General features: G+C 40.6%; 1 protein-coding gene across 3 annotated transcripts in view; it reads left to right on the forward strand.

Moving 5' to 3' along the window:
* ZCCHC7 (zinc finger CCHC-type containing 7) overlaps positions 1–13,820 on the forward strand; it is a 239,797-nt gene extending 225,977 nt beyond the window's left edge. For 2 of the 3 annotated variants that reach the window (XM_024763059.1, XM_024763060.1), the window contains exons 7-9: positions 2,426–2,521; positions 10,702–10,819; positions 13,050–13,492. In XM_024763059.1, coding sequence (XP_024618827.1) covers positions 2,426–2,521; positions 10,702–10,819; positions 13,050–13,492 — 657 coding nt within the window. Of the gene's footprint in view, positions 1–2,425; positions 2,522–10,701; positions 10,820–13,049 lie in introns of all 3 variants that reach the window. The other variant, XM_024763061.1, reaches the window with a different exon arrangement.
* Positions 13,821–14,165: the final 345 nt, after the last annotated feature.

Below are 14,165 nucleotides of genomic sequence, written 5' to 3' on the forward strand. Positions count from 1 at the left end.
TCTCCACCTCTATTAGCTTTCTCACATGTTCAGGTCTCTCCCATTCTAATAACAAACTCCACCAAATCCTCCTCCTAGGTACTGACTGATTTTATTTTGCCCCTTCTTACTCATGCTTCTTAAAATAATATATACCTACTGTCTACTTTTCTTCAACTTCCATTCATTTTTTTAAACATTTCTTGTTATGAAATGTAATATACATAGTGAAAAGTGCATCAAACATATGTGTACAATTTAATAAATTAGTTATATAACACACTTAAGTTATATGACACCACTGTGTTCGAAAATAGAAAATTGCAGCTACCCCGAGACCCTCTGTGCTCTATTCTCTCCCCATAGGAAGTAACCACTGTCCTGGCTTTTGTGGGTAATCACTTCCTTCCTCTTCTTTATAGTTCTACCACCTTTGAATGCATCTCCTTCACTCTTCAACCTATTGCTTTCTACTCTTTCTACCTTCTTACTGATTCCAAAATTCTCACAATAAAGTTATCCATGAACAGTGCAAAATCTAAGGGTGTTTCCCAGCCCTAATCTCACTAGGCTTCTCTGCTGTATTTGACATCGTAGATCAGTTCATCCATCTTGAAACTACTCTAAGGTCTATGACTATTCTCTGTGGCTCTGCGTTCTTTAACCTCTCCTTCTCTGTCTCTTTCACAGGCTTTTCTGCCTGCCCCTCGTGTGTTGTTGTTCCCAGGGTTCCATCTTTAGCTCACTGCTGCTCATCTGGCTATGGCGATACTGTCCACTCTGGTCATTTCAGCCTCCACTATTAATGCAGCTTTCAGATCTAATCTTCAGCACAGATGTGTTTTCTAAGCTTTATCTTACATAGATAACTGCCTGGTGGACATCTGTCTCCACCTAGATACTCAACATCCAAAAAAGACTTCATCATCTTTCCCTCTAAATTGACTCTGCCTTCTTTTCCTACCTTTTCTGAATCAGTTGTTGACACTATTGCTCGCCAGTTTACCCAAGTTAGAAACCTGAAAAGCATCCTAATTTCTCTTTACCCTCTACCTAAAATTTTCCATTTGATTTACAAATGGAAATTTGTACAAAATTACAAATTTACAAATTTACATCTAATTCTTTTAGAGTAAATTTAAATTTTTTATATTTCAAGGGAAACTTTACCTGAGTTCCTTACCCATCCAATGATGGGTCCTCCTTTTCACTCCATTAATACCTTGTACACGGTTCTATCACTGTGCTTACATTGTTGTCATCTATTTTTATGTCTGTCATGTTCTACAGGGCTTTTATTCTCTGAGATACCTAATACGTAACACAGTATTGGGCACAATGCGGAATGGAATGAGGAGTGAGGAAGGTGAGGAAAGCACACATTGATGTTAAGAATAAAAGAACTGTTATGTTACACACTTCAATACACAGAACCATCTGAATATGGGGTCTCCACACTAAACTGTAGGAGGCAGTATTTCTTTTCTTCTTTTAATTTTATTTATTTATTTATTATTATTATTATTTTTTTGGCTGCATTGGGTCTTTGTTCCTGCACGCAGGCTTTCTCTAGTTGTGGCAAGCAGGGGTACTCTTTGTTGCAGTGCACAGGTTTCTCATTGCAGTGGCTTCTCTTGTTGCAGAACACGGGCTCTAGGTGCGCGGGCTAAGTAGTTGCAGCACGTGGGCCCTAGAGCACATGGGCTTCAGTAGTTGTGGCACATGGGCTCAGTAGTTGTGGCACACGGGCTCTAGGGCACATGGGCTTCAGTAGTTGTGGCACATGGGCTCAGTAGTTGTGGCACACGGGCTCTAGGGCACATGGGCTTCAGTAGTTGTGGCACATGGGCTCAGTAGTTGTGGCACACGGGCTCTAGGGCACATGGGCTTCAGTAGTTGTGGCATGTGGGCTCAGTTGTGGCCTGCGGGCTCTAGAGCACAGACTCAAGTATCTGTGACGCACAGGCTTAGTTGCTCTGTGGCATGTGGGATCTTACCGGATCAGGGCTCGAATCCGTGTCCCCTGCCTTAGCAGGCGGATTCTTACCCACTGCGCTACCAGGGAAGTCCCAGGACACGTGTTCGAGCCCTGGTCCGGGAAGATCCCACATGCCGCAGAGCAACAAAGCCTGCGGGCCACAGATACTTGAAACTATGCTCTAGAGCCTGCGAGCCACAACTACTGAAGCCCGCACACCACAACTACTGAAGCCCACGCGCCTAGAGCCCGTGCTCTGCAACAGGAGAGACGCCCCGCACCGCAACAAGGAGTGGCCCCCGCTCGCCACAACTAGAGAAAAGACCGTGCGCAGCAACGAAGACCCAATGCAGCCAAAAATAAATAAAAACCATGAGGATATATATATTTTTAAAGTTCTTTTGGAAAGAATGAGGTTTTAATTTTCTTCTGACATTCACTAAATCTTCACAAATATTCATGTTGCAGACCAAACCTGGACCACCCAAAAAGCCAAAGACCCCTTCTGGACAATCAGCCTTAGTGTATTGCTACAACTGCGGGCAAGAAGGCCATTACGGACATGTAAGTTTAAGTGGAATTTGGGCATAAAGCGTTCTGTTGTTCAGGAGTGGTTGCTGAAAGATGAGCCCGAGTAATTCTGAACACATTTCTTTTATAAACCAATATCTTGAAGTAAGACTTAATATATTTTCAACTGATTTACTTCTATCCCTACCAGAGTAACAGATCTGTCAGAGCACATTCTTCTAAATGTTTTAAGTTTACATGCATGTTAGTCTAAAACAAATACAGCTCATAGAATCATTCAGACAAATCATAGTAGTCAATAGAATGGTTACAGTTCTCACGAGTTCTTAGGATTACTAGTACTTTGACCCAGCCAAATCGTGATTTTTAGATTTTCTATATAGTTCTCCAATGTCTCTGGTTTTCCCCGGTACTGTGTTCAGTTAAATCTTTACCACTCACCTGCAAACCCTGACACTCGCTAGTGGAAAGACAGAGGTGCTGCATCATCAGCCATCCTGCCTACCCCACAAATGCCCCAATTCCCTATCCAACCTGCATGTTTCCTAACCCTAACTGAAAGGGCCAAACTTTGTGTGTTCTAGATACTGAGGTGTCAAAGCAGAAACTTGCTGCTCTGAGGTGGGAGTGAGTCTCCTAGCCAGTTATCTCATTAAGCATGAAACAGCAACAGCTCATCCCAGAGACAGGATGCAATAAGAATAGACTCACAGCCCGTATGTTCTGGGAATCTTGAGACAGAGGAGGAAAGGCAGTGGCACAAGAAGTAGAAAATTTGTATGGAGAAATACACTCCCAATCTCCAGATAGGCTTCTAATAGCCTAGAAACCAAAATATACTAATATCAAGTCAGATCTGATGACAGGAGGCGGAAAGCACACAGAGGTAGGGAGTCTACAAAATGGATAGAGGTGTGAGCAGTAGGATGGAATGGTATTGCAGGTCACGTGTTGAGTTCTGACCACGGCACTTCACCAGTGCAGACCTTGGGGACAGAGCTCTAGGATACGGGGAGAGACAAAAAGTCTGGAGAAGAAAAAGTGTGGGACAGAGTCCATCAACAGATGGAGTTTTTCTTCCACATTGGGACAGCAGGACCGTGGAGTGAAGGGATAGAATATGAAAGAGAGGATGGAGCTCTGATCCTCAGTTTTAATTTTTGCTCTACTGCTGACTTAACCATGTGACTTAAAACAACCCATTTTTTCTCCCTGGTCTCCAGTTTCTTTATTTCCAAAGCAAAGAAGTTGTACAGGGAGAGTTCTCAGCACTGATTTGGTATTTCCAATGTGATCAGATCCATAGTATGGGGATACAGACGGAGGGACCTTGCAGTATAATTACCTCACTTCTATAGAAATCACACTGAAAAGCTAGTTTGAGAATACCTTGTTTTTGCAAAATTATCATCTCTAGATCTTTTACTGCTCTGTGTATTCCTCCTTGTTGCCAAAACTCAGATGTTGTTTAGCGAACATATTCACATAAGCAGTCCACTGCCACACTAATCACACAGATGTACACTTTATGCTTGCTTACCTCTTTAAAGCAAAAGGGTATAATTTTAGCAAGAGCCCTGGTCCGGGAAGATCCCACATGCCGCAGAGCAACAAAGCCTGCGGGCCACAGATACTTGAAACTATGCTCTAGAGCCTGCGAGCCACAACTACTGAAGCCCGCACACCACAACTACTGAAGCCCACGCGCCTAGAGCCCGTGCTCTGCAACAGGAGAGACGCCCCGCACCGCAACAAGGAGTGGCCCCCGCTCGCCACAACTAGAGAAAAGACCGTGCGCAGCAACGAAGACCCAATGCAGCCAAAAATAAATAAAAACCATGAGGATATATATATTTTTAAAGTTCTTTTGGAAAGAATGAGGTTTTAATTTTCTTCTGACATTCACTAAATCTTCACAAATATTCATGTTGCAGACCAAACCTGGACCACCCAAAAAGCCAAAGACCCCTTCTGGACAATCAGCCTTAGTGTATTGCTACAACTGCGGGCAAGAAGGCCATTACGGACATGTAAGTTTAAGTGGAATTTGGGCATAAAGCGTTCTGTTGTTCAGGAGTGGTTGCTGAAAGATGAGCCCGAGTAATTCTGAACACATTTCTTTTATAAACCAATATCTTGAAGTAAGACTTAATATATTTTCAACTGATTTACTTCTATCCCTACCAGAGTAACAGATCTGTCAGAGCACATTCTTCTAAATGTTTTAAGTTTACATGCATGTTAGTCTAAAACAAATACAGCTCATAGAATCATTCAGACAAATCATAGTAGTCAATAGAATGGTTACAGTTCTCACGAGTTCTTAGGATTACTAGTACTTTGACCCAGCCAAATCGTGATTTTTAGATTTTCTATATAGTTCTCCAATGTCTCTGGTTTTCCCCGGTACTGTGTTCAGTTAAATCTTTACCACTCACCTGCAAACCCTGACACTCGCTAGTGGAAAGACAGAGGTGCTGCATCATCAGCCATCCTGCCTACCCCACAAATGCCCCAATTCCCTATCCAACCTGCATGTTTCCTAACCCTAACTGAAAGGGCCAAACTTTGTGTGTTCTAGATACTGAGGTGTCAAAGCAGAAACTTGCTGCTCTGAGGTGGGAGTGAGTCTCCTAGCCAGTTATCTCATTAAGCATGAAACAGCAACAGCTCATCCCAGAGACAGGATGCAATAAGAATAGACTCACAGCCCGTATGTTCTGGGAATCTTGAGACAGAGGAGGAAAGGCAGTGGCACAAGAAGTAGAAAATTTGTATGGAGAAATACACTCCCAATCTCCAGATAGGCTTCTAATAGCCTAGAAACCAAAATATACTAATATCAAGTCAGATCTGATGACAGGAGGCGGAAAGCACACAGAGGTAGGGAGTCTACAAAATGGATAGAGGTGTGAGCAGTAGGATGGAATGGTATTGCAGGTCACGTGTTGAGTTCTGACCACGGCACTTCACCAGTGCAGACCTTGGGGACAGAGCTCTAGGATACGGGGAGAGACAAAAAGTCTGGAGAAGAAAAAGTGTGGGACAGAGTCCATCAACAGATGGAGTTTTTCTTCCACATTGGGACAGCAGGACCGTGGAGTGAAGGGATAGAATATGAAAGAGAGGATGGAGCTCTGATCCTCAGTTTTAATTTTTGCTCTACTGCTGACTTAACCATGTGACTTAAAACAACCCATTTTTTCTCCCTGGTCTCCAGTTTCTTTATTTCCAAAGCAAAGAAGTTGTACAGGGAGAGTTCTCAGCACTGATTTGGTATTTCCAATGTGATCAGATCCATAGTATGGGGATACAGACGGAGGGACCTTGCAGTATAATTACCTCACTTCTATAGAAATCACACTGAAAAGCTAGTTTGAGAATACCTTGTTTTTGCAAAATTATCATCTCTAGATCTTTTACTGCTCTGTGTATTCCTCCTTGTTGCCAAAACTCAGATGTTGTTTAGCGAACATATTCACATAAGCAGTCCACTGCCACACTAATCACACAGATGTACACTTTATGCTTGCTTACCTCTTTAAAGCAAAAGGGTATAATTTTAGCATTTATGTTTGTTCAATTAAGGAAAAACAATTAGAGTTGGACACATACTGCTTACTAGTCACTCCTGTTAATGTAGATAGGAAATATATTAAAAGCATTTGGAACTTATCCCTGAAATCTAGATTTAGATAATTTTTAATTTACCATAAAGCAAATTTGGCAGCCTCATTGCTGCCATAGATGAAGAACTCTAGATTATCCACACTAATGAAGAAGATCAGTGGTGTGGCTAATCCAGAATAGTAGATAAATTATATAGCCAACTATCAATTGTCTGTGCTAATGGAGGGGACCAGCGATGTGGATAATCAAAATATAATTTACATTTAGCTTTGGAAAGTGTTTATAGTACTGTATAGCTCTGTAGAGCCACATCAGTCTAGACTGTATAGGATCCAAATAGGAGACTGGGCAGGTAGTTACAGCTGTCTGAGGGCCCCTCCCCTTCAGTTTCAGAACTTCAGCTCTATAGATGTTAATAAATAGCTTCTTCATGTGAAAGATACTCTAAGGGGAATGTGGCATCGCCCTTCCCTAATTCCACTCACTGTAACTGGGGAGGCAGGGACAATCATAAGCAGCTCCATATGAGGCAAACTGCAATAGGAAACAGTACTCACCATGTAAAGAGACTACTCCAGGATGAGTGGGGCGCTGGGAATATATCAAGAGCTCTAGTACCTTTTTGTAATTGTAATTTGCTCTTAATATTCTATAGAATCTGTCTTAGTCTCTTCAGGCTGCTATAAACAAACTACCATAGACTGAGTGGCTTATAAACAACAGGAATTTATTTCTCACCACAACCATGGAGCAGAATCAGTGTCTTGTGAGGACTGCTTCCTCATAGATGGCACTTTCTTGCTGTGTCCTCACATGGTGGAAGAGGCTAGAGAGCTCTGTGGCTTCTCTTTTACAAGAGTTCCACTCTTGTGATCTAATCACCTCCCAAAGGGTCCACCTCCTAATACCATCACCTTGGGGTTTAGATTTCAACACATGAATTGGGTGGGGGGATACACAAACATTCAAACCATAGTAGAATCTTAGACCCAAATTTTTTTTTTTTTTGCGATACGCAGGCCTCTCATGTTGTGGCCTCTCCTGTTGCGGAGCACAGGCTTCGGACGCGCAGGTTCAGCGGCCATGGCTCATGGGCCCAGCCGCTCCGCAGCATATGGGATCTTCCCGGACCGGGGCACGAGGCACGAACCCGTGTCCCCTGCATTAGCAGGCGGACTCTCAGCCACTGTGCCACCAGGGAAGCCCCCAGATCTCTTATGGGTATCATTTCTTCTGGAAACTTGGTGCCACCATGGATAGTGATTTATAAAAGCAATTCTTTATGTTACCCTATAGGTTTGCCTTATAACTTTCAACACCCAAAAAAGCCCAAAAAGATCCAGAAACTCAACAACAGGTTAAATCTGAAGATAGTTGGAAGGAGGAAATTATAAAGATAAGAACCAAAATTACTGAAATAGAAAACATGATTAATAGCATCATCAAAACCAAAAGCTGGTTCATTTTCTTTTCAAAAGAAAAGAGACTTCTGGAAAAACTGCTCGAAGAAGAGGAAAAGGTACAAATAAACAATGAGTGAAAAAGTATAAATAGCTTAAAATACAGTATAATTTTTTACTTAAAGAATACTGTATAAACTTCATAAAGTTCAGTGTTAGGGACTTCCCTGGCTGTCCAGTGGTTAAAACTCTGTGCTTCTACTGCAGGGGGTACAGGTTTGATCCCTGGTGGGGGAACTAAGATACTGCATGCTGCGTGGCCAAAAAACAAACAAAAAATAAAGTTCAATGTTAAATCTGAAAATGCAGCTAAAACAAATAATTCTCTGCAAAAATATAAATTAATCAAAATGATTGAAGAACAAACTTAGATGAACCAATACCACTAAAGAAACTGAATTAATAATCAGAATTCTCCCCACCAAAATATACCAGACCCAGGTGGGTTTGTAGTCAAGTGTTACCAAACCTTTATTCAGATAGATAATCCAAAGAACACCACTCACCTTAGTCTGTGAAACTATTATAACCTAAAAATACTTCAAAATATCTACAGAATGTTACCATTTTTGTGAAATCTGAACACTTCAAAGTTATACTGTTGTTTATTGGAATATTTATTAATAGTAAGAGTATGAAAACATGAGAATGGCAGGCACCAACTTTAAGACCATGGAAGCTTCTGGAAAGGGAAGGAGATGAATGGGAAGTGGGAAGGAGAGTTAGACAGAGGATCTCATTATATCATTAATGCTTAGGGGGAAACAACTAAATTAAGGGTAAATGTTGATTTGATAAAGCTAAATGGTTAGGTACAGATTTCCATTACTTTATTTTCTATACTTAAGTGTATATTTAGAATGATTCCTAGTTTTTAAAATCTACAAATTATGTTTCTAAGTGTATGGTGGCCAGTTTGGTGAAGTATCTTAGAATTACAAGTTGACCTCTTGCTCTGTTGGTGGAAATGTAAATGGATACAGCCACTATGGAAAGCAGTATGGAGGTTCCTTAAAAAACTACAAATAGAACTACCATATGACCCAGCAATCCCACTACTAGGCATAGTAATTCAAAAAGAGTCATGTACCACAATGTTCATTGCAGCTCTATTTACAATAGCCAGGACATGGAAGCAACCTAAGTGTCCATCGACAGATGAATGGATAAAGAAGATGTACATATATACAATGGAATATTACTCAGCCATAAAAAGAAACGAAATTGAGTTATTTGTAATGAGGTGGATGGACCTAGAGTCTGTCATACAGAGTGAAGTAAGTCAGAAAAAGAAAAACAAATACTGTATGCTAACACATATACATGAAATCTAAAAAAAGAAAAAAATGGTTCTGAAGAACCTAGGGGCAGGACAGGAATAAAGACGCAGACGTAGAGAATGGACTTGAGGACACGGGGAAGGGGAATGGTAAGCTGGGACGAAGTGAGAGAGTGGCATGGACATATATACACTACCAAATGTAAAATCGATAGCTAGTGGGAAGCAGCCACATAGCACAGGGAGATCAGCTCGGTGCTTTGTGACCACCTAGAGGGGTGGGATAGGGCGGGTGAGAGGGAGATGCAAGAGGGAGGGGTTATGGGGATGTATGTATATGTATAGCTGATTCACTTTGATATAAAGCAGAAAGTAACACACCATTATAAAGCAATTATACTCCAATAAAGATGTTAAGAAAAAAAAAGAATTACAAGTTGAGTATATAATGACAAAGTTATGATAAATCAGCTGAATTCTATGCAGATATTTCACATACTTTCTTCCTAAGAGGTACAGATTTTCCCCATTATCTGAAAGTAGAGCGTTCCTGTGAAACCTTTCCTAAGCCAAAGTAGCTGTAAAGCAAAGCAGCAGTTACCTTACAACACATCTTTCTAACGAATGCAAAAAATAAATGGAGATAAAGCACAGATGCTCACAGACACAGTTCAAAGCTATGGTGGCTTGATGCCGAGATGCTGAGTGTAGTTCCTGGGGGAGGAGCTTGGTGGTGCCACTCTCACTGCTCCGGGTGCTCACTGTCTCTGTATGGTTGCTGCAAAACAAGTGCTAAACACTATTTTCACTTTTCACCTTTTCTTGTAAAGGTGAAAATCCTCTTCATATTTCTTTCTGCTAGTGAAAACAGGTCTTTCATAAAAGTGAAGCGGTATAAAGCAAACTTTTTAAAAGCAGGGGATACTTGTAGTTTAATTTTCTTCAGTACCTAGCTAAGAAGCACTGAACGTTTATAATAACTTTTAGGCAAGATGGCAGAAGACAGAAGCGGAAAGTTCCAAAATGAAGCCTCTTTCAAATGAAAGACATTATTTGGTTTGAGACAAGCTGAATGGATATGTGTCACAGACCAGGATAAACAAAGCCTACTACATGGGACGTGGGTCAGGCCAAGGATGTGGATTTGGAAAGTAGCAGCTACCAGAAGGCCAGAGTCAGGAGAGTAGGGAGCTGTCCTGGGGTGAGTGAGAGGAGTGATCTCTTCTTGAGTAGGGGGAGCAAAGAGAAGAGAGGTTTCCTTCAGAATTACCTAGGAACATTTTCAAGCTAGGCACAACCCACCACCACCCTGCTCCCCACCATAAGAATCACTGCCCTTGTGAGCAGTGAGTGTTGGCTTAAAATAAGCTTGCAAAAAACTACTTGTGTGGATGAAAAGGAGTAAAGGGCTAAGAATTTACCCCCACATTGAGGGTGTAAATGTGAAGAGAAGAAGAAAAGGAGAAACACTTGATGGAAGGCTGTTAGAAGAGACAGACAAGCAAAGAGCTGATAAAACATAATTTTAAATAAAATAAACCCTGCAACAGAGGAACAAGTCATTGCTGGGGGAGAGGGTTGGCAGGGAAGATTTAAAGAAGATAAGAAGGGTTTTGTAGGTAAAGAAATAAAGGAGGAAAATCCAAGCCTGAAAGACTAGCATGTAAGCATGATCGGGTGTTTGGCTGATCCTCCCAGTGTCGCAGCAAGACCACATCCTGCAGCCACAGTGTGAGTATCAGCAATGGGGGCTCGTCACTAATTACAGTGGTCCATAATCTTACAAAAAAAGTTGTCTGAACAGTGTGACCTTGTGACATCATAATTTCAAATACAATTTGCAGGAATGTACAGAAAGACGAATGTTTAACCAGACCTTTCCAACATCTCCATTCATCTACTACTATGATGACAAATATGAAATCCGGGAGAGAGATCAGAGAATAAAACGAAAAGTGAAAGGTATGTTACTAGATTTCTTACTAAATCACCTTTGCAATAGTTCCTTAATTTCTTTTTTTGCACTGTCTTTGCAAACTGCTTTGTGGGCCTTTGGTTAGGACAGAAAATGTTTTTAATAGTTACTATAGAAACTGGAACTTTCTTTTTTTCTTTTCTTTTTTAAAAATTTATTTATTTAATTTATTTATTTTTGGCTGTGTTGGGTCTTTGTTGTTGCACGTGGGCTTTCTCTAGTTGCGGCGAGTGGGGGCTACTCTTTGTTGCGGTGCGCGGGCTTCTCATTGCAGTGGCTTTTCCTGTTGCAGAGCTTAGGCTCTAGGCACGCAGGCTTCAGTAGTTGTGGCTCGTGGGGTCTAGAGTGCAGGCTCAGTAGTTGTGGTGCACGGGCTTAGTTGCTCCACAGCATGTGAGATCTTCCCAGCCCAGGGCTCGAACCCGTGTCCCCTGCATCGGCAAGTGGATTCTTAACCACTGCGCCACCAGGGAAGCCCGAAACTGGAACTTCCTTGATCTCCAGAAATCAAGCACCCACTTCCAAAATCCTGTGTTTTAATCTATTCACCGTGAACATTTTTCTCACATAATGATCATTTTAGAAAATGTCCAGAAAATACTTATATCCATTTATGCATGCAGAGTTTTTAAAGCTTCCTTTGAGATTTTTCTTTTAGACAAATAATTATGTTCTCCCTCTTTATATCTCTAGTATTTTTCAAGCAAAGAAAAGCTTGCCCTGCTAGGTGATTCCTGGAGCTTCCCCAAAGAAGTCATTTTTTATTGGCCACCATTATGAACAGAGCTCCAGATCCACAGCCACCCTCCATTTCTTTATTTGCTGTTGCTAACGTAATGTTCTTTCTCACCAAATTATTTTATAATTTAGGCTTATTTTCTCTGCCACTCTTCTTTCTTGCTGTATGCTTCACAGTGGTTTACAAAGTTATTTTTTTTGCTTTCAGGACCAAATAGTTCTATATTTTTCAAGTTAACTCATACATTGTTGACCCTTGGCCTTTTCATTATTCTCTTCCAGACTCTCTCTGAGTTCAGGTCCTTTCAAAACGAAGAAAGTAATTTTGGAGGAAAGTAGAGGAATTATCTCTCAACTTCTGCATATTTTATCTCTCTATGTAGAGAAATTATAGTACAAGAAGATAATGATTAGACAACTAAATTTTTAAAAGATTACAAAGAAATGCACCAAAATGGCATCTCTGGATTAAAGGGTTGTGGATGGTTTCTCTGTTATTTTCTCTGTACTTTTCTGTATTTCCCAACTTTTCTTTAATGAGCATTTATAACTTTTATAATCAGGGAAATATCCTTTGTTCTCCTTTTTAATTAGTTATATCAGCAACTCTGTGGCACAGATCCACTTTGAGGCTCACTATATTGGACTTTATATTTTATACTGAAGTCTATAAGTAATTATGGATACTTACTTTTGCTCTATATTCTAGAATTCAGTTTTGTCCCCTAAGTATACTACTTTGCACTCTGTCCCATTTTTTTTATTGGTGACTTCTTTAATCTTTCAAGGTTCTGTTGACCTTAGTTTTCATCCCTCACCGTAACCTCATCTCCCACTTACCCCATCAGAATCACTACCATCAGACGCTTACAGTAAGAGTGCCAAGTCCTGATAAAATATAACATCAGATCTGGCACTTAAACCTCTTAGATACACAAGTGTGTGCACATGTGCACACTCAGCCTCTAAGCCAGTGATCTCTACTCTGGAGGAATAATCATCTCCTGTCCAGTGTGGCATCCACCTATAAGCACTGTGGCCAGACTTTATCTTCAGAGTATAATTGAAATGTCATATGAAACTGTCAAAAGGCCACATTATACATCTTGCTTCACCTTATCATCAAGGGCTGTCTCTTTATCACTGCAGGAACTTGAATTGGTCACACGTGACTTTTCACAAAGCTGACATGATTACTGCTCTCACTGGTCCCTGTCTCCCTTGTTGAACCTAGTTAAACTGTATTGAACAAAATAAGTATCATTGGATTTCTGGATGTTTTCCATGTTTAGAAATATAGAACTACAACCATTGAGTTTTTAGTGAGTGATTTTTTTTTTACCTTAGTAAGGACTCTTTAGAATGTCATATCATTAATGCATTTAAATGTCTGGCTTCCCTCTCTGCTAAGTTATTCACAGACCAATGAAAGCTCTGCAAGGAGTTGCTGAATATGCAGAAATACTTTATGTTTTCCAGAACTTCAGAAGAATGGGGACTTTCCAAGGCAGTTCAAGAGGCCTCATATGGAAGCAGCAGATAAGAGGCCCCACTGTGATATGAGGAAGAGCCGTGCCTCATGGAGAAGTAACACGTGGCCTCAAGAAAAGAAAGAGACCCAAAAAGAAGCCATGAACAGGACCAGCAGAGAGCGTGAGAAGCACAGGAAGGCTGACAGGTGTCATGAAGTGGATGAGGACTACCCCAGGGGCCCCAGAGTCCACTCTTCTCCTGGCACTGTCAAAACCCAGAAGCCTTACAAGCCCTTTCACCACTCATTGCATTACCACAAGCCAAGTGAAGACGGGCTGCCCAGAGAGGGCAGGAGGGTCAGGCATAAGAAAAAGGAGCGCTGTTTGGAGGATGATGACAATGATAATTTATTTCTCATTAAGCAGAGGAAAAAAAAGTCTAAGCTGTGAGTTAGTTTCTGATTTGGCTTCCCAGTGTTTGGTCTTCATGTCTACAACATCCTGGCAATATTTGTATTACCTATGACTAAATAAAATGAGGTTTTTGTTTTTGTTTTTTTAATCTCAGCCATACCTAGAGCTATTGAACAAAGTCCTTGGAGATCTCAGTTCTCTGTGTCCAACAGGTTATTAGGTAAGAAAACAAAGATAAACTCGGACTTACCCTGTTCCAGGATGTCATTTTTATTCACTCAGTACCCTAGGGATAGGAAGAATTAATCTTTTCATACAAAAAATTTTTTTTAGTATTTTGAAAAAATAAAAAAGCTCATTAAATATATGCAATGTATGAAAATTAAATCCTTGCAAGAAGATAAATTAATGCTAATATGAAAAATTCATCACTTTTTCAGCATTCCTTTTTTTTTTAATATCGGAAAGGATAATAACTATATATCTAAATCTGGCTTTTCTTGCTTCTGAAGCTGGTGTCAGAATCTTACTTTGGTCAGCGTATCACAGGCTGAAAATGAGGGTGTCGTCATTGAAGCACTGAAGAGACAGGGAATTGGGTTTTAGAGCAAAATACAAGTAAGGAATCCATCCAGAGTAAATGTTGAGAAACAGATTTCCTGAAACAAGTGAAAAGAGTCATCAAAAATTTTAACTTAATCACAAGGAA

Source organism: Neophocaena asiaeorientalis, unplaced genomic scaffold, assembly GCF_003031525.2.
Source record: "Neophocaena asiaeorientalis asiaeorientalis breed wild unplaced genomic scaffold, Neophocaena_asiaeorientalis_V1.1 scaffold449, whole genome shotgun sequence".
NCBI classification, from domain to species: domain Eukaryota; kingdom Metazoa; phylum Chordata; class Mammalia; order Artiodactyla; family Phocoenidae; genus Neophocaena; species Neophocaena asiaeorientalis.